At 46.1% G+C, this 26917-nt stretch overlaps 1 protein-coding gene across 1 annotated transcript in view; it reads right to left on the bottom strand.

The window, feature by feature from the left end:
* Positions 1-26917, bottom strand: part of STXBP5L (syntaxin binding protein 5L) — a 92035-nt gene that overhangs the window by 10092 nt on the left and 55026 nt on the right. Inside the window, exons 16-19 of the mRNA XM_048503574.1 lie at positions 15934-16085; positions 6154-6222; positions 3697-3861; positions 1334-1573 (exon numbers count right to left, since the gene is read on the bottom strand). Coding sequence (XP_048359531.1) covers positions 1334-1573; positions 3697-3861; positions 6154-6222; positions 15934-16085 — 626 coding nt within the window. The remainder of the gene's footprint in view (positions 1-1333; positions 1574-3696; positions 3862-6153; positions 6223-15933; positions 16086-26917) is intronic.

The following is a 26917-nucleotide window of genomic DNA, read 5'->3' as shown; positions in this document are numbered from 1 at the left end:
CCTGAAAGAATTTGATTATGCACAATGAACTGTGTCGAATCACTTGAGCACGTGCTTTTGTGCTGCCCTCTCTATGAGACAGAATAAATCTTTTGCAGTCGGTCCTAGCAAAAGAAAATGTTTGTCGGGCAAACCAAAAATCTTGTACCTGTTGAATTACGATGTCGATAATATAACCAAGAAAACAGACACGTTTCTACGTCTTGCCATCGAGAGGCGCTTACAAATGTAAAGGACGACTTCTATGGTATGGTAGTCAATTGTCAAGATCTACTATATTATAGATGACTATTCTTTTTTGTCTGTCTTTTATGCTGATGTGCCAATAAAGGTTGACTTGACTTGACCCATGCGCTTATGCACAAGTCTTGCAGTTGCCTGTTTTAAGACTCCAACAGGGGCTGCTAGTGAACTCTGCTGATGAGGGCTGTAGAGGAGGTGCATGTGCTGTGTACATGAGTGTTCATGCACACCGCATGCATTGTTGTGGCACACCTGTGCATTTTTTGTGCCTGTGTTTTTGGCTGAAACACTCGCCCAAGTCCAGAAATGCTGGAGAGCACTTGTTGCCCGACTTAGCATGATGGATTTGATGATGATGATGATGATGATGATGATGATGATGATGATGATGATGATGATGATGATGATGATGATGATGATGTTTTTGAAACTACCCATCTCCCTTCACCACTGAATAATGTCACCCTATCCCACTTCAGGATTCCTGTCTAGCAAGGCATGAGCCCCCAGAAGTAATGTCACAGCATCCACAATATTCTAGGAATTCTGCCAGTCTCTATGGTAAAAACCATAGAGATCTGTGGCGGTTCCTAGAGCGTATGGGATGCTGTGATGCAGTTCTAATTTTTTTCTCTTGCTGTTCCATTGAGTGACCATGGAAGCAGAAGTGGAAGGTTGCCTGCCAAGGGGAGACAACTGGCAAGACAAGACAGGGAGGAATAGGATGCTGAGTCTGTTTATTAGCATGTTGAAATTCTTTTGTAACAGAGGCCCCTTCCGCACACGCAAAATAATGCGTTTTCAAACCACTGTCACAACTGTTAGCAAGTGGATTTTGCCATTCCGCACAGCTTCAAAGAGCACTGAAAGCAGTTTGAAAGTGCATTATTCTGCATGTGCGGAATGAGCCTTAGTGTTTCTATGGATGGGATACTCAGAATGGCTGTGATAGCCATTCATACACTCTGTTCCTGCCTTTAGTAACTGCAACCCCCCACTACAATCATAAAGAGACACATAACATTCCCGTGTTCAGTGGTGTATTTTTGAAGATTTTCAAGAAAACGCGGAGAAAATCAAGAATGCTTACCACTTGGCGAAACCGTGACAGGCTCCGTATGCCTTAGTTCATCCACCGAAGGCAAGTTAAGGGATAGCGTCGAGACCATACCATGGCCTGTACCGACCCAAAGACACGGAGATACAGCAGTGTCGTTTTTCCGTACAAATGACTCCATGAAGTACAAAGCTGTAATGGCTTCCTTAGCCTCTTTGTCAATACTGGAGACGCTCGAGCTGCGGGAATGGCTGAAGGAGTTTTCTCTGTTTTCTGTTCGAAGAAAGCCATACATATGAGCCCACATACTGAGCCAGACCAGTAGTCCACCCATGCCAATACAGTCTGTTACAATTGACAAAAGCTCTCCAGGGCCTCAGACAGACTATTTACTGTTCTAAGACCATTGTCGGTAGAGATGCAGCTGAAATAACAGCAAAGCTCAGTAGCCCAGAAATGCTTATTAGATTTAAATGAACAGCTTGGCAATTAGCTGAAATGAAATGATATTTGTGAAAGTATCCAGGGAGATGGTTCTGAGGACAGAGGCCACTACTGAAAATGTCCTAGCCCTTGCCTTCCCGAGGAGCTTTTGTAGTAGACAAGCCTTTATTGGCATTCCAAATTACAATAAAACAATTGTCCATAAAAGACAGATAAATACAACAAACATTCAGAGTCTTATCAATAGTGTAGTCCAAATGGACTCATCAAAAGTGCCATTCCCATCTCCACAGACCAGACTGAAGACCCACCCACAGAACCCAGGCATCACAACAACACACAGTATCAACACTCCACTATAAAACACAGAGTTTGTTGGAGTGGCAACAAACACAGAACAAGGGATAGGGGACAAGGAAATGGGCGAACAATGGGTCTGACTCCAACAGGTTGCCGCAGCCTTCAATTGTCACACCATCTGGCAATCGATAAGAAAACTACGACATCTCTCTATGAATCACCCACAGGTTATTTGACTTTGGATGACCGTGAACCCACAGGTTACTGGCAGAGGTAGGCACTGTATGCCAGTAGCAAATAGTTAATGTAACCAACGTTGTTGTTGTTATGATGATAGCAATCTAATGCTTAGTAACCATCTAGATTTGCGTCTATAATCTTGATATTTTGCTACGCTTTCGCAAAAGTAAGGATCAAGATTATCTAAGATTAAAGGACTCCTAAGAGCATCAGTTAAATGATTGTATACCGAGGAGCTTTTGCTCCAAAGGTCGCAAGCATAGCATTATCAAATGCCAGGAGATTTTGAGAGTAGTACCTGGGGAGGGTAGAGTTTGGAAAGGATGTGATATCACTTCCAGGTGAAGCTCTAAGAATTTCCCCTGATCTCTATGGTAAACACCCGAGATATGGGGAAATTCCTACAGTGCTGTTATGAAGGTCATTCTCTAACTGCTTCCCCACTCCTCAGTTTCTCAAGGGTCGTTTCCCCACTTACCATCAACCACCCTTTCCTGCGTGCTACTCTCAGCACGCGTCATTTCTGGCGCACTCCCGGGCTCCCCCAAAGCGCGGGGTCATCAAAAGGCGCCGTTTTGAGGAGTGCCAGGAATGACGCGCACTGAGGGGGCGCGAGAGTGGCAGCGTTGGGGCGGCTGCGTTGTCGCCACCCCTGTAGTGGGGAGTGCCGTGGGACCCCGCGCTACTTGGCGAGAGTAGCGCGCAGCAGATGGTAAGTGGGGAAACGACCAAGTTTAGGGGATTGGGGCCAAGGGTAGAAGCTGACCCACTGCAGGCAAGCCCAGGGTAAGATCTGCTGCACTTCAGTCCAGAAGGAACATGGAGATGAAACCATCTTCTGGCATGTGCCAATTTCCCATGCCACAGTTGGCGAGGAACAAGCCAAACCCTTGCAGACAGAGCATTGCTTGGTTGGCTTGGGTGAAGAACTTGCCCTGCTTTTCAGTTTCATCAAGCAGGCAGTGGCGTAGTGCCGAGGGGACAAGGGGTGTGACGCACCGGGTGCCCCCCGGTGTCAGAACATGGCAAGGGCATAGCAGGGGCATTCTGGGGCGTGGCGGGGCATGCCCCAGGCACAGTTCCCCCTCACTCTGGCCCTTCCAGCAGGCCTCTAGGTCATTTACAAACTGGCCCCACAATGGGCCAAAAAGTAAATCTGTATATGTAAGCACCTGGAATGAACATACTTCAACTTGCTATTTAATGAAGCAACCAAACCCCAGAACTCCATTCATAGACCTCATTCGGTTTCAGTCTCAAATATGGGAAATAATCTCCACCTAACAACAGCACCTGATCAGCAGTTTAGATATCCTGCTGGCCGGGAGATTCAAGTTAAATAGCGCAGTTATGGCCTGCCCATCTTTTTGGAAGGTGAAAGTAACGGATCCATGATTCTCAGAGACACTCACCTTCCGTTGCGACTGGCAGGGAAATCTCCATGCAGGCAGCCGACTGAGCTTTCCGAAACGGAGGCTTGCCGGAAACCCGACGGTTAATTTTTGTGACATCTGCGCTAGAGAGCCGTTTTCCAGAGCTTAGAGAAGTGGGACTCGTGCAGTGTCCGTTCACATGATCTTTAACGAGAGCAGGATATTTTAGTAAGTGAGACGATGCGTTTATGTACAAAACCAATCCTTTAGAATCGCAAAGGTCACTTTACAGAAGCGGGGGACAAGGGAGCAAAAGTGACCGGGACTCCCTAGGGCAGGGATCGGCAACCTGTGGCTCTCCAGATGTTCATGGACTACAAATCCCATCAGCCCCTGCCAGCATGGCCAATTGGGGCTGATGGGAATTGTAGTTCATGAACATCTGGAGAGCCGCAGGTTGCAGATCCCTGCCCTAGGGAGAATCCAATGGGACAACTCACGCACCTCCACCCCACTGTGATATATGACCAAAAGATATATGACCAAAATACATCAGATCTTGGGCATCTTTCTTGCTATGTAGAACTGAGCATGCCACAAGTATCTTGAATGATCCCTATTTTACAGCCAGAGGGCTACCGAATTTTCTGGTTCGGTCACTCCACAGGGGTTGTGGCTCACCCAAAAAAGTTGATCAGTTGTAGATGTGGGCATGGTGACCACAGGGAGGATCGGGGCAGGAAAAATGGCACTGTTGTGGGCAGGAGAGAGGGAAAAAATCTGTACTCTCCCGTCCACATGGCATTCATTCCACTTTGACCTCAACCTTCTCTCCAAAAATTGTAGCATAGCAGATTTGGGAAGAATTGCAGTAAAATGGTTGGAAAGGTAAAAGGTGTCACAAATGTCCCTTGAAGCTCTGACAAAATGGCTGCAGTTGAGACCCAAGCTGGACAAAAACAGCTATGCGCAGGTAGCCGTGGAATCAATGCAACCAAGAAACCAAGGAGAAAAGGGGTCTGGAGCACAACCATACACGAGGCCTTCTCAGGATGGGGAGGATTTGGAAGGGTGGGGAGCAGGGTTCAAAGGCTGAAGAGGGGCACATAGTTGTTAGTTCTAAAGTCTAGGCCAGGGGTCTCGAACCTACGGCCCTCAAGATGTTCATGGACTACAATTCCCATCAGCCCCTGCCCGCATGACCAATTGGCAGAGCTGATGGGAATCGTAGTCCATGAACATCTGGAGGGCTGTAGGCTGGAGATCCCCGGTCTAGGCCCTAAGAGAGCTGCCATAGCTTTCTGCTATTCATCGCTTCTACAGTAATACCGTGCTCTAGAATAATTAAGGGGCTGAGAAATACCGGGACACGGCACAGAGCGTGGGGCTACATCTTAGTGGCTAAAATAACCGATTCCTTGATGCAAGAGACTCATTAAAATCTTCTGTCAGACAATTCTATTAACAAATAATTTATTTATTGTATTTATTTATTTATTTATTACATTTATATGCCGCCCTCCCCCGAAGGGCTCAGGGCGGTGAACATGAACATACAAATAGAGCACAAAATAAAATCAACAAATCTCAAATCATCAAATAAATCATAATAAATGGCTCTATAGTCTTTGAATCATTAAAACCCCATTAAAAGAAGCGTATTAATATCAAATACAATAAATAATACAATAAGAGGCGACCTACCAACCAATCCCCTAAAAGAGGGGAGGGACGGCAGGATCCACAGATGTTAACGGGGGGGGCATCAGCGGCCAGCCTCCCCAAATAATCTGTCAAATAACACAGGTTAGATCCCCTGGATCCATTTCACTGGTATGGTACAGAGGTCATCCCGGATGTCAGAGCGGAGCTCCAGATGCCAGAAAAAAGCACAATTTTTGGGATTCCAGATCTCCCACTATAGCTATAGCGAATGACCTCCTAGGAATCCCTCCCAGACCCTGGCAACATGTGCATGGGGATGGGGGGTGGGGGGTAGGGTTAAATCATAGAGTTTGAGGCAAATCCTCGTGCATTGCCATGATGTGGTGATGTCACACCCAGTTTGGTGTGGAAGTGACATCATGCATCAGAATGACACTAGCATACCTGTTCCTGTCCCCCAATTCCTCTCGAGGATTTGCTGGTTGCTGCTGGCAACCCTCGGGCCATTCTCAGAATGGATCCATGCCACCCAACCTCATTAACAGTACTTTGCCACATGTTATATTTAAAACTTTTTTTAAAAAAAATTATTGTATCATTTGAATTTTACAGTTCATAGTAATTTTCTTCTTCATACATTTTCAAACGATACTTCCCCCCCCTTTTCTCCCTCCCCCCATTGCTTCTTCTTCATAGGTTTGTCACACAAACAGCAGTAATATTTAAAACTGTGCACCGTAATGGAGAGAAATCGTTCCCTGGGGTTTCGAAACATTGAGGAAACAGAGAACTCTCGCGTCAATTGGTGCGTCACGAGCCGCTCACTTTTACCTGAGGCGGTTGGGGATTTGCAGCGCTCCAGCTCCAGCGAAATGGGGCCGTCAGACAACTCGGTGAGGCCTGATAAGGTACAGAATTTTAAAATGTCGATCAATGACAGCACTGCAACGTGCGATTACTTCATATAACCGACGGTGCGGCGGCTGTAACAAGACACAGACCAAGTGAACGAGACTTGCGCCAGGAGCTGGTAAAAGGGAATGCAAGTACGTAAATAAAAGTGTCTGCCCGCACAGCCCTGACTGGATGAGGAACATCTTGCACAAATGGGTGCTCCACATGTGTGTCCTTGTGGCTGAGTGTGCCCTGGGGAAAGTGAGCTCATCCATTCAAAAGAAGGGCTGGATGGGGCCCTGGACTCTACGCCCTCTAAATCAAGCAACTGGTCCCATCCTCAACTGGTAGCCCCAGATGCTGGATGGGCGAGGTGGATGCTATGGCATTATATAGCCCACTGGGGGCCCTCCCCAGGTGCCAATCCCAAATCTTTAGGAATTTTCCAATCCATTGTTGCCCACCTGTTCTGTTCTGTTATATGCCTACTGCTGTTAAGTCCATCTACATAGATTGGGGGCAACCCCTGGATCTCAGCCTCAACTTCAAATCTTTGAATCCCTTTCATTTTTGTCGAAGGCTTTCACGGCTGGATTCAACTGGTTGTTGTGGGTTTTCCAGGCTGTTGTGGCTGTGGTCTGGTAGATATTGTTGGCAGACATTGTTCCTAACGTTTTGTTCCTAACGTTCCTAGATGTTGTTCCTAACGTTTTGCCTGCATCTGTGGCGACTGGACACGGTGTGTAACAGACTTCTCTCCGTAATGCACCTCTGAAGAGGCCAGCCCCGGATGCAGGCGAAATGTTAGGAACAAGATTGTTATGGCCCCGATTACCCCCACATATATACGGCCCTGATTACCCCCACATGTATGTATATATTACTGCAGTATATTTTCTTTAAAATCATATTGGCAGAAGCCAGTTTTCACAGCACCTCTCTGTGTAGGTAGCAGCATGTCCAAAGCGTCACAAGTCTGCTTTACAAAATCTAATCAAGGGGATGAGTTACTCCTGCATAACCTGGAGATCTCATTTTGTTTAAGGGCATGCTTGATTACCACACCTTGCTAAAATGCTGTAAGACAACAGAATATGGAAAACCTCCTTGGTATCTGATGCTAAATGGCTCTGCAACAAATGGTTGCTTCTTTGCATTTCCTCCACCCATTGTTATGACTCTCCTAAACCGCTCACCCTGTCCTAATCAAATGTCTATCTGAATAACTTGGGCAGTGTCTCTACAGAGTTACTCTGCATAAAGCCATTCTGTGCTTCCTGATTTAATCTAAGAGCAATTGACCCCCATTGTCCCGGGTACTTAGAACAATAGATAGAGCTCAAGCCAGCAAGTCCAGCATGGGAAGTTCCAGAGAATTTAGGAAAATGAAACTGAAACACACTTGTTCCCGCCCCTACCTGGGCAAAAGGGTATAAAAGTACTGAGCACCCCAATTCCAGTGCTCATTGCTAACTTGAACCTCCCTTGGTCTTGTTGGTGTGAGACACGAATTCGTCATTCGCCTGGATTCAGATGCTGGTCATTTGAATCCTTGCCTTCTTCTAGATTTTCTTCAGCTGATTTAGTTAACGTATGACCCCCTGCTTCCCCAAATCCCATTCTATCTTCCCACCTATCTTTCCTCCCTATCTATATACTAGGAACTGTGTGTATGTGCCTTGACTTCTTACTGTGTGATTGTTTGCAACCAAAATTTATATAAAAATATTGAAACTGCAATTTGGTTTTTTGTGAATTCTCTGCAGATACGTTTCAAGCCATTTCGGGTATACATAGTCTAAAAAGATCCCTACCCAGCCTGCCTCTGCATTGCCAAAGCCGAGTTATTTTCCCCATTGCTACTTAAAATAGTTGTGTGCTGTTACACTCTTAGCAGCTGGTGGAGATTCCTTAAAAATAAGTTCACAACCTGTGAAAGCTGGGTAACAAGATCTACCAGACCACGGCCATACAGCCCGGAAAACCCACAACAACCTTTCATTTTTCTTTTCTTTTTTCTAAAAGCAGTCATAGTCTGTGAATGTGACAGAAAATGAAGCTATGGATAGTTGCTCACGGGTACAAGAGGTCTTTGAGAAAATATCTCCCAATCATTTCAGTCTGGTTTTAACGAGGAAAAGAAACGTTCAACAAATTCACATAGATTTACGGAGAGTTCATATAGAGCAGACAGAAGATTGGAGAACTGAGTAAGAAGAGGGCCCTGAAGTTAAAGAACCTTCCCCCAAAACCTTAAGGTACATTACGCATTTGAAAAGCCACAACAAGGAGAACGATAACATTAAAACCAAACGGTACAACAAAGAAGGATGCCAGCACCTGTTCAAGTCAAAAAGACCAACAGAGAATACTAAAAATCCAGCCAGGGCTATAGCTAAACATTAGAAACAAAATGCTCTCTGGAGCGGTGTTGTTTTCAGCTGCTTTCTAAAGACTACACCAGAAAGGGTCATTTAGCATCACTGCTTAAAAGCCCCAGTCTGTTGTGTTTTCCTTTGCAGAATACTGTGAGACTCGCAGCAGATAGAGAATTGCAGCTTGTTCACAACTGGGAACTCAGGGGAGTGATCATATTGTACCTCTTCTATAGTTGTTCCTTGAGCTACCAATTAGTTTTCAAGTTCAACTCAAGGCGCAGGTCATCACCTGCACAGCCCTTCTATATCACCTCTCTAGATGTGCTCCAGTGCTTCACTCTTCAGAGCAAAGCCCGCTGAACGTGCAACGCTGCAAAGGGGAAAGACCTCTCCTGTGATCTTTGGATTTTCCTCCTCGCCTGCCAGCACAGACTTATTGAAGCTCCTTGGGTGGTTAAAAGTTATAGAAGCTCCTTGGTTAGTTCCGTAAGCTCTTTCTGTCCTACTCAGCCTGATTTTGAACAATGCACCTTGTTAGCCCCACTTTGAATTCCACGTGGAGATGTGGGTGGGAAGAGCCCAAGTGGCTCCGCTCCCAAACTCCACATGGAGATCAGTGAAGATCGGGGACAGGCCGAGCCCTGTTCTCTGGCGTTCAACTGCGTCCCTGCCCCAAACTCCATGGGTAGTTCTAGGTAAGGGTGCAGCTGACGGGGGGACCCACTGCCCAGGTTGAGCCAAAGGCAGTGGTGGGAATCCAAAAATTTTAGTAACAGGTTCCCATGGTGGTGGGATTCAAACTGTGGCGTAGCGCCAGTGGGGCTGGGCGGGGCACGACGGGGGTGTGGCCGGGCATTCCGGGGGCAGGGGATTCCTGGGCGGGGTTGTGGAAAGGATGCAGCCACTGTGCCGGTCCTTGGGCGGGAAACGAATGCACGCAGGCGCAGGCTGCCACGCACGCCGGTGCACCTCCTGCTAGACTGCTTCCAGTTCTGCGCGCTACTGCTGAGAGGAGGGGCGTAACGAAGGCAAAAATCACGTAGCAAAATCACCAATTAGTAACCCCCTCTCGGCACACACAAATAATTAGTAACCTACTCTCGGGAACCTGTGAGAACCTGCTGGATCCCACCTCTGGCCCCAGGTGCCATTTTGGGAAGCTATGTTTCTGTGGAGGAGCTGGCATTTGCGTTGTAAACACTGAGTTGGAGGCGTTGCCTAATTCACGACTGAGGTCCTGCCAAGAACTGAATTATAATGGTAGAAGGAGGATACAAGTTAGGACCCGCAGAGGGGGAAAACGGCCACAGCCTATAAAACATTTTCTGTGAATTCATCCATTAAGGCTGTAATGGATGAATGCAAGCTTTCCACATCCCGTAACTCCCTGCATAATCTTGAACTTGCATAAATCCACCTTATGCTCCTCGTTCAACGAGGCCGTTGAAATCAGAGGTTTGCATTTCTCTGCCTACCAGAAAAGAACTGGAGACTGGTAGTAGATATTCAAGCAACCTAGACTGCCCAAGCTAGCCTGACCTTGTCAGAGCTCAGAAGCTAAGCAGGGTCAGTTGTGATTAGTACTTGGATGGGAGACCACCAAGATGAAGGTTGCGATGCAGAAGCAGGCAACGGCCAAACTACCTGTGTTCATCTCTTGCTTTGAAATCCATAGATTGGGGTCACCATCGGTTAAGTGGAAGGTAGGCCCCCAAAGTGAGATTCATTCTCATGCTCACAGCCACCTACCACCCCAACACCTCTGGGACAGACCCAAGCGAGGGTTTCATAATTTTGCCCCAGGCAATCTGTGAAGGCCGAGGAAGAAGAAGGGTTGAATTTATACCCTGCTTTTCTCTACCACAAGGAGTCTCAAAGCAGCTTACAAACTCCTTCCCTTCTCCTCCCCACAACAGACACTTGATAAGGTAGGTGGGAATGAGAGTTCTGAGAGAACTGTGATTGGTCCTAGGTCTATACTAAAAAATTTTCAGGCCAGCCAAGCCTAAGAAACATGGACTGTATATATAGTGATACAAGGCAATGAGCTAATTGGTATATGCAAATAGTTTGAGTATAAATTCAATAGATAATTCATAAACCGTTCATACCAATTAGTTCATTGCCTTGTATCACTATATATACAGTCCATGTTTCTTAGGCTTGGCTGGCCTGAAAATTTTTTAGTATTGGTTTGACTGTATATATTTGCTGATCTGTTTAATTGGTCCTAGGTCGCCCACCAGGCCTCATGTATAAGTGTGGGGAGTCAAATCCAGTTCACCAGAGGAGAGCCAGTTGCTCTTAACCGTTACACCATTTTGGTGCCAGCTAAGAACTTCTGACCCGATGGTCCTCTCATACCAAGCAAGATCCCCTGGCTCAAAAAGATTTCAGGTCCTCTGAAAGAGCAGCAGTGGCATAGTGGCGCAATGGTTAAGAGCAGGTGTACTCTACTCTGGAGGAACCGGGTTTGATTCCTTGCTCTGCCGCCTGAGATGTGGAGGCTTATCTGGGGAATTCAGATTAGCCTGTACACTCCAACACATGCCAGTTGGGTGACCTGCTAGTCACAGTTCTTCTGAGCTCTCTTAGCCCCACCTACCTCACAGGGTGTTTGTTGTGAGGAGGGAAGGGAAAGGAGATTATAAACCCCTTTGAGTCTCCTTACAGAGAGAAAGGGGGGATATAAATCCAACTCTTCTTCTCTGTTAAGGGCAGTTCCATACTTCCTGAAAGCTCAAAGTCTGTGATTTTAGCACAGTTAACCCTTTGCTAGCCTTACAGCTCCTGCAACGACCTCAACTTGACAGCCTCCGACAAAAGTCACGAAAAACCTTCGTATTGATTCCAAAAATACCTGTTATTGATAGGACAGAATGATTGATTCCACCACCCCACATAAACTCATGTTCTTGCCACACATTTAACTGGAAACACAATCGGAATAGGGGAGAGTTATACCAGAACATCGCCACTGGCACAAACATGTTTCACACGTCACATCCAAAGAAAGAACAGGAAGAGCATGCATGCCGAATGTGTTTGACAGCACACATTCAAGTCACGTACCAGTCTGGACAAAGCACGAGGACTAACTGTGCCAGCACTTACTCTGATAGGAAGTACGGATCCGTTTCGTTAAATCGGGATAAAAGTTAGAGAAGCCACGCATGCAAAAGTTGTCTTTGGGGCATGCCAGAATACACCGGCACCAGCAGCAGGCAGAGGGAAGAGAAAGAAAACAGACCACAGTGAAAGGAGGTGATACCAAAAACCAGCATCTCGGCAAGCTCAGGAAGTAGGACCTTCACCGATGCTTTTTGCTGACCCTTTTGGGGTCAGAGAACACAACAAAGGAAATGATTTTTCAAGGAAAAGAATATGTGGGGTGGGTGGGTGACAGAGGGGAGGGGAAGAGGCAGAACTAGGTTAAGAACATAAGAACATAAGAACTAGCCTGCTGGATCAGACCAGAGTCCATCTAGTCCAGCACTCTGCTACTCGCAGTGGCCCACCAGGTGCCTTTGGGAGCTCACGTTCAGGAGGTGAAAGCAATGGCCTTCTGCTGCTGCTGCTCCTGAGCACCTGGTCTGCTAAGGCCTTTGCAATCTCAGATCAAGGAGGATCAAGACTGGTAGCCATAGAAGTAGCCAGGGTTTATCCTGAAGGGTAATTTTGGAACACTCTGAGGACGTTTGTTATTCTTATTGGGGTTTTTAGAAAAGGAAGAGTTCAGATGCTTTCAACTGTCAGGCCTCTCAAAGCGGCTTACAAACTCCTTTCTTCTCCCCACAACAGAGGCTGTTGGGGTTGAAAGAGTTCTGAGAGAACTGTGACTGGCCCAAGGTCACCCAGCGGGCTTCTTGTGGAGGAGTGGTGTATCGAACCAGGTTCTCCAGATTCGAGTCCACCTCTCTTAACCGCTACACCACACTGGGCTCCCTTGGCAATGGCTGAAATTGGGCTCTGAAGTTGCCTTCAAGGATTCACCATCAGATGCGGTGTTGGACTCCACCTAGACATGCCCCTAATGCTGAGGTGGCTTTATTCAGCCATGGAGCTAGGACTGCCATCTCCAGGTTGGGAATGGGAAGGATCCTAGAAAGTATGTGATCCCATGAAGTCCATCCTCCAAAGTAGCCAGCTCTTCCAGGCCAACTGATCCCTGTCGGCTGGAGATCACTGCAATTCCAGAAGATCTCCAGGTGACACTTGGTGTGTGACAACCCTACAAGCAGCAAAAGAAGCTGTTTGTCTCTCATCTTATGATATGCTTCTGTCCTGCATCATTGAAAACAAGTTCTGCTTAATAAACCCTGCTCAAAGGAGAGCCATAATGCTCGCCAGGTTTAATGTTATGCCTTCTGCCTTGTTACATGGCAGATTTAATAAGCAAGAAAAGGCTAAAAGATTGTGCCCACGTAATGATGGCTCAGTTGAATCTCTGGCCCATCAATTACTACACTGTCTCAGATTCAAGGAAATCAGATCCAAGTATGTGAATCTTACTCCTTTACATTTACCCCATCTCCCCGATTTAATTAGATTACACTACTTGTTGGACAATCCTGATCCTTCTCTCTGTATGATAGTGGCAGACTTTCTCCTGGAAATCACTAAACGCCAGTAGATTTCCTTCGACCTAACATTTATTTCCTGCATTGTATATGCTTTTTAATCCGTTTTTTAAATTATTATTGTTGTACTGTTGTCTATGCCAATAAAGGCTTGCTAAATGAAAACAAGTTCTATTGCTCATAAGTTTAAAAGGCATGATCAGAAATCCCCTCAGCCTTGCTAAGGTCTTCTCTATACCCTTTAACAACAGAAGGCCTTGTGCTGGGGAAGGGCGGGATAGTAAATCTAATAAAATAAAATAAACAGTGGTCAGCTGAGCTCTAGTTTCCCATGAGAGAGAAACCCCCCAAAAAAATAGTGGGTTTCCAGTAGTTTAGCACAACATTAGCTATAGTTGCTATGCATTTGTGCACACTTTAGGTAGGCAAAAGTAAAGCAAGTCATTCATTGGAAATGTCCTGATGGATTGGACACATATTATGTTGGAGAAGTGTGACATCCATAGGAAGTACTGTGAACTGGGGGGTGGATTTACAGTGGGGTTTAACAGTGCATTCCTATCAGCCTCTAGTTCACAGGTGTCAAACTCGTGGCCCTCCAGATGTTATGGACTACAGTTCCCATCATCCCCTGCCAGCATGCTGGCAGGGGATGATGGGAACTGTAGTCCAAAAATTCTGGGGGGCCACGAGTTTGACACCCATGCAAACTCTTGGGATGGGGCAACCTCTTTCTTTTTGAAATCTGAAACGGCCTCATCTGATATTACTCGTGAAGAGGTACACAATGCAAAGAGCTGCAAGCACTCAAACTAATTATTTTCTTCTATGTTCTATATTCCTTATTTCATATTGACTACTATGCAACTATATGATAAAAAAAGCTTTGTTTATACTGCCACCTTTTTTGTAGGAGGGATTGTTTTAAACTCAGGGTCATCTGTTTCATGGATAACATAAGAACATAAGAACAAGCCAGCTGGATCAGACCAGAGTCCATCTAGTCCAGCTCTCTGCTACTCGCAGTGGCCCACCAGGTGCCTTTGGGAGCTCACATGCAGGATGTGAAAGCAATGGCCTTCTGCGGCTATTGCTCCCGATCACCTGGTCTGTTAAGGCATAACCTTCTCTTATTTTAGGCGGGCTGTCTTATATACTCAGAATCGTCTGGCTTTTGAGTAAATACGGTAATGTAGCAGCTATCCTTGTTTAAACGCCAGCAAAAAAGCCCTCCAGTGAGTGTGAGGGGATGACTAAGGCGGATTCTGCGCGGGTCAAAAACAGTGGTGTGAAAATGGCGTAAAATGGTTTAAAATGGTGTAAAGCCTTTTCACACTGTTTTCATATAGATGTTTTTGGCCCATGCGGAATCCGCTTGAGAAAAGTATGGAGAATGTCCCCATGTGGACACTTCATTGACACTACAAAAGTAGTGTGGGGGATTTCTTGCCCTCAGGTCCTGCTGCCCGCTGCCATTCCAAGTGGTGTCAGGAGAAATTGTTTTTTAAAGCAGCATCACATGACCATTACATCATTTCCACTGACAGGGAGTAGCTCCAGGAATTGCCAGAAACTCTATGGCATTACCATAGAGTTTCCAGTGATTCCCAGAGCTACCCTCTGCCACTTCTGGATTTATACCAGAAGTGACCTAATGATGCACATAATTGTTGCAGCCCGCCCCCCCATGTTCCCACCCCCAAACGTTCCATTGGTTGCCAGATTCAGCCAGATGACTCTAGATAGGGGGTATGAGTGCGAGAGTTTGATATTAGGTGTGTCAGGATAACGGAGTATGAATATTTTTGTGATGGTGAGTCTGCCTAGGAAGATGAAATATGTAAAGAAATAATTGAGCAAATTAAAAAATGGATGTTTATGATAGGTTGATGGTAGTGGTACAAATACTTATCTTTTCCCTTTCCACTCTACTAGCCCTGTGCGTATGTATACTTGTAACTTGTAGGGAGGGCATATGGCTACAAAGAAGAGTTTTACCTCTTGTGTTTTTCTTAACTTAACTTTTTAAAAACCTCGTGGCTAGATTACAACTTTTGCCAAAAGTTCAGTTTTTATCCAGCCTTCATAATTTACATCTGAGGCTTCTAAAAATATTTCCATGTAGTTTTGAAATTTAGGTTAGCAAAATATTGTGAAAACTTGTTAAGTGACTACTTATTTTCTTGTCTGAAACATTTTAATTTGAAAATGAGTTACAGGTTTTTCCTGCCCACGTATAAATTCTAATGCTCACCATACTTCCATTTAGCTGAATCTTGATTGATACCTAATGCTAAAAGTGGAAGGAATCAGAATTAAATTAGAAACCAGTGGGCTGCTGCACGCATACCATGTAGTCATTCAGTGCTTGTTTGGATTAACTCCACAATTTGCAGAGGAAAATCAAAATAAAAGCAGAAAACACTGATGGGTTTTAAACTAACGTTTCTTCACTTTGTAAATGTTTCACAAAGAGGAAGGAATCAAACGGTTAACCTTGAACATCATGCACATTAGCAAGAAAGCTGAACTTTGAAAGAAAACTGCCCAAAGCTGAGTCAGTTTTCCACTGGAACCAAACAACTTGTGGTGGTTCTAGTGATATCAGTACTAGACAAGCGGTCAGTCAGACACCCCTGGGGTGACCATACGCATTCTTCCGACTTACGCATGCACGCATTTCAAACTTATTTCAAAAGCCACAAGCAGTAAAGGCAAAGACTCCTCCGAGCCCGTCCCAACTCTCTCTGATCTCCTACCTGCAGCGAACTGCTTGCTTCGGCGGGGAGAGCGAGGCTGGCGTTGGTACGGATCAGTGGATCCGTAGATGTCGGCGGTTCCGAGGCTCAGCAGCGTGGTCTTCTGCATAAAATCCACAACAGCCAAACCATTGCAGTTTCCAAATGCAACTCTGAGAAAAGAAACATTCTTCAAAGACATTGTACTTTGGCATCACAGGCGACAAGAAGTGATTCACAATGAAACTGTTGACCAGGGGTAAAGAAAGCGGGTTCCGAGTCACGAGGGATCTTACCATGCTTCTCTCTATTCTTCATGATCTTCAAGGATTCTCACAACCTTTCACCCCACCCCCTTCCGGCCAAACCATGCTAACCTCACTGAGGCTCATTCCACACATGCAGAATAATGTGCTTTCAGTGCTGTTTGAAGCTGTACGGAATAGCAAAATCCACTTGCAAACAGTTGTGAAAATGGTTTGAAAACGCATTATTTTGCGTGTGCGGAAGGGGCCTGACACACAGGGGCAAAGGGGGAGAAAATGGCGCACGGGGCAAAATGGCGGGGAGCGGTGCAGCAGGTGTGCCCTCCCCACCCTGAAGGCCCCCCCGCTGCACCTCCCCCCTCCCCCCTAACTTTTTCTGCCAGCAAAGCAGTCAAAGCTTTTTTAGCTGGCTGCTTTGCCAGCTGAAAAAACAGCTTGGTGGGGTATGGGGGAGGAGGGAAGGGGGAGGAGTCAAACCCATCCCCCATGTCCAGGGCCCCTCCCCCTTACATTTTTCAGCTGGCTGAACCATGGGGGAGGGGAGGGCTGGCCTCCAGAGCATGCTCACGGCTGGAGGGCGACCGACGGGCACAGGCTGAGGCCCAGCCACTTCCAGGAAGGAGGAGGGGCATGGCTGGGCCCAAGTGGGTGCACATGTCACGCCAAGGCCCTGCCCCACCCCTCCTCCTTCCCAGAAGTGCGGGGCTGATTTTTGCGCCCCCCCCAGACTCCCACAGGGCTGCCCGGGGTGTTTGTCCCCGAATGTCCCTGTGGCAGCTACGCCACTGCTGACACACATTTCATGCCATGTTCACAGCAACATACACTTCTCCTGAGTTCCATATCCTGTATCTCATATACACAAAAAAGTGTATAAATAGGTACAATGACTACAGATAGCCAAGGCTTATGTAACCCTGCCCTGTATATCCTGGCTTAGGAAATATTGGATTTCATATTTCTCATATTGTTTCTTATGCTATATGCTGCAACATGCCAGTTTCCTTGTTTGTATGGGTGTTAGCAGAGTGTCCCAGCTGAAAGCAGGCCACAGGCAAAAAGTCTGCTTTACAAAATCTAATCAAGTGGATGAGTTACTTTTGCATAACCTGGAGGTCACATTTTGTTTTTGGGCATGATCTTGATTAACACACCTTGCAAAGATACTGTTAAGACAAAGAATACGGAAAGCCACTTTTAGCTATCAAATACTGCATTTCCTATCTCTTCTGGGAACCCAGGTCAGCAAACAAATAGTTACTTCTCTGCATTTCCTTCCCTTTGTAATGACTCTCCTAAAACCACTTATCCCATCCTGAATCAATCAGCCTCATTCAAATCTGAATGCTGAAGGCAGAGACTGTAAGAGTTACTTTGCATAAAGCCATTAAGAGCAATTGGCCCCATTGTCCCGGGTTAGCAGTAGATGAGATGACTAAATGACCTCAGCACCCAGCAAGCCCAGCATGGGAAATTCCAGAGAATTTAGAAAAAGGAAACTTATAACTCACTAGTTCCGCCTCTTCCTGGGCAAAAGGGTATAAAGGTTCAGTTTACCTGCAACATATTGCTCATTTGCCACATGTTCCTGTCTCTGTTGAGACATGAATTCGTCCTCCATTGGGTTCCTGTGCTGGCATGGAATCCCTGCCTTCTATTTCTACCCTTCTAAGAATCGTTAGGTAAAGTATCACCCCAGAACAATCCCCATTCCCTTCTCTATTATCCAATCTATCTCTAAAACCTTTTTATATCTTAGGAACTTGAATGTATGTGCCCTTATGTCTCACTGTGTGTTTGTATTTTTGAACAAATTTATATAAAACGTTTAAACTCAATTTGGACTCTTGCTACTCTGTGGAATATCCATTGCTAGAATTCCTTCTCCGTATTACACAGTCTAAAAGATCTCCTCTCGGCCCCTCTCGCTGCCAATGTGAGTTCATTCCCCTTTGCTACTTTTAAAATATATATGTGTGCTGTTACACTTTTTAGCAGCTGGTGGAGAATTCCTTTAATAAAATCCTTACCCCTGTTAAGGCCGTAACACTTAGGAATGAGGCCTGAGTCATTGATTTGGGTGAATAGATTGGCCAAAAGGGGTTCCCTGTCAAATAATTAATACTTTAAAATACTTAATTTTGTTTCTAGAAATCAAAAGAAGGATACTTTCCTTAAACAAGGAACTTTACCGTATTACTAAAACATGTTTTTAAAACAGCCCAACAGGGAGAATTATCCCGTTTTCTACCTTCGCTAACCAGCCACATAGGAAACAACGGGACTTTATGATTTTTGGACCTAATGGAATTTCTAACGGAAAAGCAGACCCAATTAGTAACCCCCTCTCGGCACACACAAATAATTAGTAACCCACTCTTGGGAACTGGTGAGAACCTGCTGGATCCCACCTCTGATGAGAGGATCTAACTAATTAACTTAGAAGCTCATTGATTTACAGATCTTGAGAAGCAGAAAATTCTTGTTCATCAAGGGAAAAAAGCAAGGGAAAAATGATTTTTTAAATTTGCTGCTGCCAAAGTAATTTTAGGATCATTATCTTTAAGAAAATAAAACAAAGCTCCCAAGGTATATGGGGGTAGCTAGCCAGTAATAAGTGGCTTCATACAGTATTCCCTAACGTTCTCAAAAAATGACTTGCAAGCAGGACATAGAAAAGTATACTGATCTTGTGACGGCCACAAGGACAAGTTCTATCATAATAAGGCTTAGTCAAAAATTTTCCTTGTATCACTATGGAGGGTACAATGTTCAATTTTGAAACATAATAAAGCTTTGCCATCATGTGGAGTAGTTAAATAATAGGAGAGTAATGATTTTGGAAAAGAAATACTGAAGAACAAGGATGAACAGGTACAACAAGCTCTGCCTATCAGTCTACCACAATTCCAAAAACACACTTGTTAATCAAGAAGAAGGCTTTTAATTTACCTGTGTAGGAAATGAGATTAGTCATAGGTACCAACTAGTAGTGTAACCCCCATGCTCAGAATGGGTTGACCCAGAAAGGGGTGGAGACTCAAGGCAGCAGAAGGCTGCAGAGCTCATGTAGTTTGGAGGAGACAAGGCTACCAGACTCGGACCTTGATTTGAATAAGCCCTTAACACCTTGTTAAGGGTTTTCGTGGTTGTAATGGGTGAGAGTTCTTCTGGAAACCTTCATCATGTTGAATCCTGTTCATCAAGCCCTTGGAGTCTTCAGGAGCCAACCCACTTGCAAAGAAGAAATGGACTTGGCAGTATCAGTAGACTGTAAATATAAGGACTTGAAAATGCAACCTGAACAGGACCTTGAAGTGTGATGTTAAATGTTGATGTTATATTTTAAGAAAGGAAACCATTTTGTTTTTTTTAATTTGTTGTTGCAAACTCATTCCAAGTTCTGCCCCACAGAACCCACAGATAGAGGTTACAGTAGCAGACATATTTTCTTCGCATGAGTAAACAAATGTCTGTCACAACAAACCTATTTCAAGTCCTGAATCAACAACCTCACTCAAACAGAGGCACGTCATTGTGTACCTCTGCGAGAGTGCCAGGAGCTCATGATCAGGATACAGACAGTTAATTCTGTAATCCGTCAAAATAGGTTACTTTGGAGACTCTCTGTGACGAACAGATCTGGTCTACTTTTAAATGCTTGCGTTATACCCATTGTATATAAAATACTGTTTTTTGTGATAGGCCAGGAACCATCATTCAAAAGTCACAACAACAAGATACAAAACAGGCATTCACACCATAGCCTTCAAAACATTTTGAGGCAGGAAAAAGTTCTGCATTGCTTTTACCGCAAAATGTTTTGTTTGCAGTTTCAAAATGTTTTAAAGGAATGCCCCTTTAAAACGATTCTTTAGTTGAAACATTTTCAAAATGGCTTCAGTTGCCTGTGTGGTCCCTCTAAGACAGGGGCGGGCAACTATGGCCCTCCAGATGTTCATGGACTACAATTCCCATCAGCCCCTGACAGCATGGCCAATTGGCTATTCTGGCAGGGGCTGATGGGAATTGTAGTCCACGAACATCTGGAGGGCCATAGTTGCCCACCCCTGCTCTAAGACGTTTCTCATGTCCCTCTGCCTTTCCTTACACTTCCTCATAGGCGCCATTTTCTCAGCTCACTCTCTGCCCCTCACGTGTTTTTCTTGCAGGTTTTTCCTTTTGGTTTCTTTATGGAAGGATGGAGTAGAGGAGGGGTAGAGAATCGCAGCAGTCGACTATGAGGCAGGGAAGAATCATTTGGACAACGTACTCAAACAAAACGGGAGAAATCACAAAATGGCAGCTAGGAATCGTTTGGGTGTGGGAAAGTGCAGACATACATCGTGGTAAGGGGGGGACGGAAAACATTTTACAAACTTTTGGGGAATTTGTGCAGAAGAAGTCCATGGTGAATGGGACAATTGCCTCCCTTCACTGAGATCTCATTTACTGAAGAGGGCAAAGGTCTACCCATACGTTACACATAAAGTTGGGTACGAAGGTCCAGCCAGTGGGGGCCCAAAACAGGGGTCATTTTTCTTCAACCACTTTTCTTCTCAAAACTACAGAACCAAAGTCAGTGGTGGGATCCAAAAATTTTAGCAACAGGTTCCCATGGTGGTGGGATTCAATCAGTGGCGTAGCGCCAATGGGGCTGGGCGGGGCACGATGGGTTCGTGGCCAGGCATTCCAGGGGCGGGGCATTAATAATTTCTCTGTTACTGTAAAAAACTCTTACTGTAAAAAAAATCCTAATTTCCAGCTGGTATCTTTCTGTCTATAATTTAAACTCATTATAGCAAGTCCTATCGTCTACTGCCAACAGAAACAACTACTTCTCCTCTAATTGACTGCCTGTCAAATACTTAATACTTTCAAATCAAAAGAAGGAGACTTTCCTTAAACAAGGAACTTTACCATATTTCTAAAACCTGTTTTTAAAACAGCCCAACAGGGAGAATTATCCCATTTTCTACCTTCGCTAACCAGCCACGTAGGAAACAACAGGACTTCATGATTTTTGGACCTAATGGAATTTCTAACGGAAAAGCAGACCCAATTAGCAACCCCCTCTCGGCACACACAAATAATTAGTAACCCACTCTCGGGAACTGGTGAGAACCTGCTGGATCCCACCTCTGACCAAAGCTTCTCTGCCGCCAACTGCTGGTTGGGTTGAAAGTTTGCTGGTCCATGTTGGTATGGAATATCCCTAAGGAGTTGGCCAAAGTAGTATATCTAAGGTTGTCAGCCTCCATGTTGGGCTGATTTCAAGACTATAAAGATTAGTTCCCCTGGAAAAAATGATTGCTTTGGAAGTTGGACATTTTGTCCCCCAAGGTCCCTTCCCTCTCCAAACCTCACCCTCTCCAAGCTCCACTGCCAAACCTCCAAGAATTTCCCTTCCCAGAGTTAGAAACACTAGGTATATATCATTTTCGGCTTCCAGCCGAATCCCAACTATTAAGTCGCATGTGGCTATAGGATTCCAGATGCAGATTGGCACAGGCTCAGGCACCTCAGGAATCCTGGCTAGGCAACGAAGTTAGCGGTGAAATGGCCAAACGGGGAAAGCATTAAAGCATGCACCCCCCCACACACTATCAATTAAAATTAAACGCCTTCGTGTCTAACATATCCTTTGTCCCTCTGATTAGACTCATTTGCCTACCACTGGGGTTGCTACGAGGGAAGGAAAGCAAGAGGACTCTTAACTAGTCTGAGGAGGCGGAATTATAGTTTCCTGGAAAAGTGCGAGTGGGATCCACAATAGAGCTTATTAGCGCTTCCTGCCCACAAGACGGGCCCTGACCTCCAGTCACAAAGAACGCTGTGCCCCCCCCCAATTTAAGCAAGCATTTTGAAGTTTCAACATCAGTGAAGCTTGCTCCAGACGCATTCTCAGGGACCGTCGGAAGATCGTTAGCGTTAAACAAATCAACCTTTTGATCTTCCTTTTAAAAACAGGCTGAATTAAGGCAATTTCTGGTACCGGTATTTTATAAGAAGCCATCTGTCTTCTGCTGCGAGGAAAGGGGGTATCCATAGAAACCACAGACAGAGCAATGGGAAGCTAGTGGCCAGATCCTGTGGAAGCAATGCACCTGTGCAAATTGCGACATGACCCGATTCAATTCAGAACCGTTTCAGGTAACTGATGAAGAGAGCTCGGAGTCTCAAAAACCCATATGCTGCAAAACTTGTTGGTCTCTAAAGTGCTCCTGGACTTGAACCTAGCAATTCAGAACAGGATTGAGATCCTGTTCTCACTCTACATGGGCCTTCCCTTGCGTTTGATCCGGAAATTAAAACTGGTCCAACATGCGGCGGCTCGTTTGCTCACAGGGGGCGTCTTTTGAGAGCATAATCAACCTGTGTTGCGCCGCCTGCATTGGCTCCCGGTTGAATTCTGAATCATCTTCAAGGTGTGGGTGCTGACCTTTAAGGCCTTGCGTGGCCTGGGACCCTCGTACCTTCGGGACCGCATTGCCCCATATGTTCCAACTCGACCTCTGTGCTCAGCAGAGGCCAATTTACTGGAGGTCCCCGACCCCTCAATGATGCGGCTGGCCTCCACTCGAGCCAGGGCCTTCACGGCTCTGGCGCCAGCCTGGTGGAACACTCTCCCTCCAGCTGTTCGGGCCCTGCGGGACCTTGGGGATTTCTGCAGGGCCTGTAAGACTGAGTAGTTCCACCGGGCCTTTGGAGAGATTGGCTGCTGAGGGTGCCCCTGCCCCCTCCTCTTTACCCCCATGGGCCCTAATACCATCAGGACCCATTATTTCGCATTAGGAGGGTTTCGTAAGGGCGTGGGTGATGCTTTAAGATATGACTGTGGTTTTAATTATATGTATGTTTTTAGCTGATGTTTTATCTGTACACCGCCCTGAGCCCTTCGGGGATAGGGAGGTATACTAAATTCAATAAATAATAATAATAATAAAAAAACAATGGTCAATCATGGGTGGATTCCACACAGCATGTGTGTAACCGATGGCGGTCATTGTAAAGCAACCCGTTTTCCTTTTCCCCATTCACATGTGTGCCCTTTACAGGTTCAGGCAGTGATTGGAGCCCACGGAAACAATCCGGGTTGCTTTCGTGCCTTCGCACTGAGACCCTTTTCCCTTTTTAAAATGTTTCTGCAACGCATGTGTAGCTGCGCAGGTATACAAAAATGAACAGCTGCAGCAGTGGTGGGATTCAGATAATTTAACAACCGGTTCCGGTGGTGGGATTCAAATAATTTAACAACGGGTTGTTGACAAGCACCATTTTAACAACCGGTTCTGCCGAAGTGGCGCGAACCTGCTGAATCCCACCACTGCGTTGCAGCCATGCCAATTGCCCCACAATCTGATTGGCTGCACCTGTGTAGCTGCGCATGTGCAACACACAAAAGAGATGAGAAAGAGAAAGGGACCTCCCTGCAACAGCTGGGCAATAATGAACAGGTTGCTGTAGATCGGTCATACTCACTGCCACTGGGAGAGAAACTGCTTGGGAGACTTTGTACCCTGTCAGGCACTCAGCGAATCTGCCCACAGACTGCTGGGTGACCCGCACAGAACGGCGGGCAGGCAGACTCTCCCTGACAGTGGATGGCAAATAATTTAAAGTGAACGGGTGGAAGGGAGGGAAATAAAGCATCTCCTGCCTGTTGTGTTCGCACGGGAGCACCTCCAACCCGGGATTGTGCAAAAGGATCGCTGGTTTAATAATTTTCAAAACATTACAGGTTGAGGGGAATAAAATGGGCCAAATTCATTTTGGGAATGGAACATGTGCAGAGTCGTTCCCCCCCTCCCCTCCCCCCGGCCAAGCAGTTTATACAACATCCTACACCTGTTATATTTGGCCTGTGCGGAATCTACCATTTGATCAGCAGTCTGGCAAATATTTTGCTTACCGTATATACTTGTGTATAAGTCGACCTATGCATAAGTCGAGGCACCTAATTTTACCATCAAAAACTGGGAAAACTTATTGACTCATGTTTAAGTCTAGGGTGGTAACTCCAAAGCAGGTGGGGGCAGGGAAGAGCCGGAGCCACCCATAACACCCAGCAGGCTCCTGCCCGCCCACCCACCGCCCCATCGCTGCTGCCCGCCACTGCCACTCGCCATCCCCCTCACACACTCACTCATCTTTTCCTTTCCCCGCAGGCTCTGAGGCTTGGCTTCAGGTAAGCTGCCGCTCTAGGCAGCCTGTCTCTATCTTTCTTAGAAGGGCAATGCTCAGGTAAGCTTGCTTAAGCAATCTTTGGAGCATTGCCCTTTTAAGAAAATCATAGAGACAGGCTGCCAGAGCAGCAGCTTCCCTGAAGCCAAGCCTCAGAGCCTGCGGGGAAAGGAAAAGATGAGTGAGTGAGTGAGTGAGTGAGTGAGTGAGTGAGTGAGTGAGTGAGTGAGTGAGTGAGTGAGTGAGTGAGTGAGTGAGTGAGTGAGTGAGTGAGTGAGTGAGTGAGTGAGAGAGAGAGAGAGAGAGAGAGAGAGAGAGAGAGAGAGAGAGAGAGAGAGAGAGAGGGACGATGGGCTGCAGCGGTGGCAGGTGGCTCGCATATAAGTCGAGGAGGGCTTTTTCGGCACAAAAATGTGCTGAAAAAGTCGACTTATATGCAAGTATGTACGGTAATTCAAATTTGTTGCTTATCTCGTTTCAAGTGAATGAAGAAGAGTTTGGATTTATATGCTGCTTTTCTCAAACCTATGGAGTTTCAAAGTGGTTTACAAACTCCTCCCCTACCTCTCCCCATAACAGTCGCTTTCTGAAGTAGGTGGGGCTGAGAGAGTTCAGAGAGAACTGTGTCTGGCACAAGGTCACTCAGCGGGCTACATGGGTAGGAGCAGAGAAACAAATCCAGTTCACCAGACAAGAGTCTGCTGCTCACGTGGAGGAGTGGGGAATCAAACCTGGTTTTCTGGATTAGAGTCCATCGCTTTTAACCACTACACCACGCTGGCGACTTGCTTTTTAAAGACGGTTAGGTCTAGAACTGCCTCCTTGGTCACCTCTGCATTACATAACCAAGGGGTGATTCATTACATCAGGCAGGCAAGGCAAAAGAACTGGGCCGTCGAAGAACATAAGAACACGCCAGCTGGATCAGACCAGAGTCCATCTAGTCCAGCTCTCTGCTACTCGCAGTGGCCCACCAGGTGCCCTTGGGAGCTCACGTGCAGGATGTGAAAGCAATGGCCTTCTGCGGCTGTTGCTCCTGAGCACCTGGACTGTTAAGGCATTTGCAATCTCAGATCAAAGAGGATCAAGATTGGTAGCCATAGATCGACTTCTCCTCCATAAATCTGTCCAAGCCCTTTTTAAAGCTATCCAGGTTAGTGGCCATCACCACCTCCTGTGGCAGCATATTCCAAACACCAATCACACGTTGCGTGAAGAAGTGTTTCCTTTTATTAGTCCTAATTCTTCCCCCCAGCATTTTCAATGAATGGCCCCTGGTTCTAGTATTGTGAGAAAGAGAGACAAATGTCTCTCTGTCAACATTTTCTACCCCATGCATAATTTTATAGACTTCAATCATATCCCCCCTCAGACGTCTCCTCTCCAAACTAAAGAGTCCCAAACGCTGCAGCCTCTCCTCATAAGGAAGGTGCTCTAGTCCCTCAATCATCCTCGTTGCCCTTCTCTGCTCTTTTTCTATCTCTCCAATATCCTTTTTGAGATGTGGCGACCAGAACTGAACACAGTCCTCCAAGTGCGGTCGCACCACGGCTTTATATAAGCACCCAGTCTAACTGGGTGGCTGAGCAGAAGACCCCTTGCAGTAAACCACTGAGCATGGGCTACCCCCCAACCTGTTTTGCCCTGCCAGCAGCGTTTCAATCTGGTCTTCAAGGATTCCTGTTGTTTTTATTTACATATACGGTTCCAGGATCCCTCAGCTATTACAGGCCTTAATTGACTCAGCAAAACTGGAGATTGCATTTGCAACCCTAGCCGCTATTGTCAATCTTCTGAATTACAGCTGAACTTTACATAATAGCATTATACCTTGCATCTCTTCCCTATCATGGTTTTATTTTTACCCTGCTGCTTAGAATTTTTTTTCTCCACAGCTGTGCGTGTATTGGCTCTGGAAAACAGTGTCAGCTCAGCCAGGTTTTTATTTGGCTTTTAGTTAGGGCAGTGATGGCGAACCTTTTAGAGACTGAGTGCCAGGGGCGGAGTAAGGGGGAACTCTGTCCGGGGCACGTGTGTGCTTTGTATCCTTGCCACGCCCCCTCTGCCCCCTGCCCTGCCCTGGAATGTCCCTGGAACGCTCCGAAACACCCCCGTCACACCCCTGGAATGCCCTTGCCACGCCACTCAGGGGCACGTGCCCAGTGCATCATGTGCCCCTCAACCCCTTGGCGCTACGCCACTGCCGAGTGGCCAAACTGGGGCAACGGCGTGCGTGCCCACAAACAGGGCTCTGAGTGCCACCTCCAGCACGCGTGCCATAGGTTCGCCACCACTGAGTTAGGGTCTGGGGGTTGGCTTTTTTAGTGTGACAAATAAGCATCCTTTTAAGAGCTGGCCGTTCCTAACTGATGTGTGCGCAGGTTCTGTGGAAAGGTACTCTTTGTGTGAAAAAAAAACACAGCAGTCTTGAATCTATTTGGTAACCTGCCAGGAGAAAGGGAAATCAAATCTCCCCTCCGGGTTTATTGACTTTTTATATTGTAGTCAACCACATGTAACAGTTACCTTATTATTTCTATTAAATAAACCTTTGT

Source organism: Sphaerodactylus townsendi, linkage group LG07 (genome assembly GCF_021028975.2).
Source record: "Sphaerodactylus townsendi isolate TG3544 linkage group LG07, MPM_Stown_v2.3, whole genome shotgun sequence".
NCBI classification, from domain to species: domain Eukaryota; kingdom Metazoa; phylum Chordata; class Lepidosauria; order Squamata; family Sphaerodactylidae; genus Sphaerodactylus; species Sphaerodactylus townsendi.
Note: the sequence above shows the minus strand (reverse complement) of the source record. Positions and strands in the feature narration are given on the sequence as shown.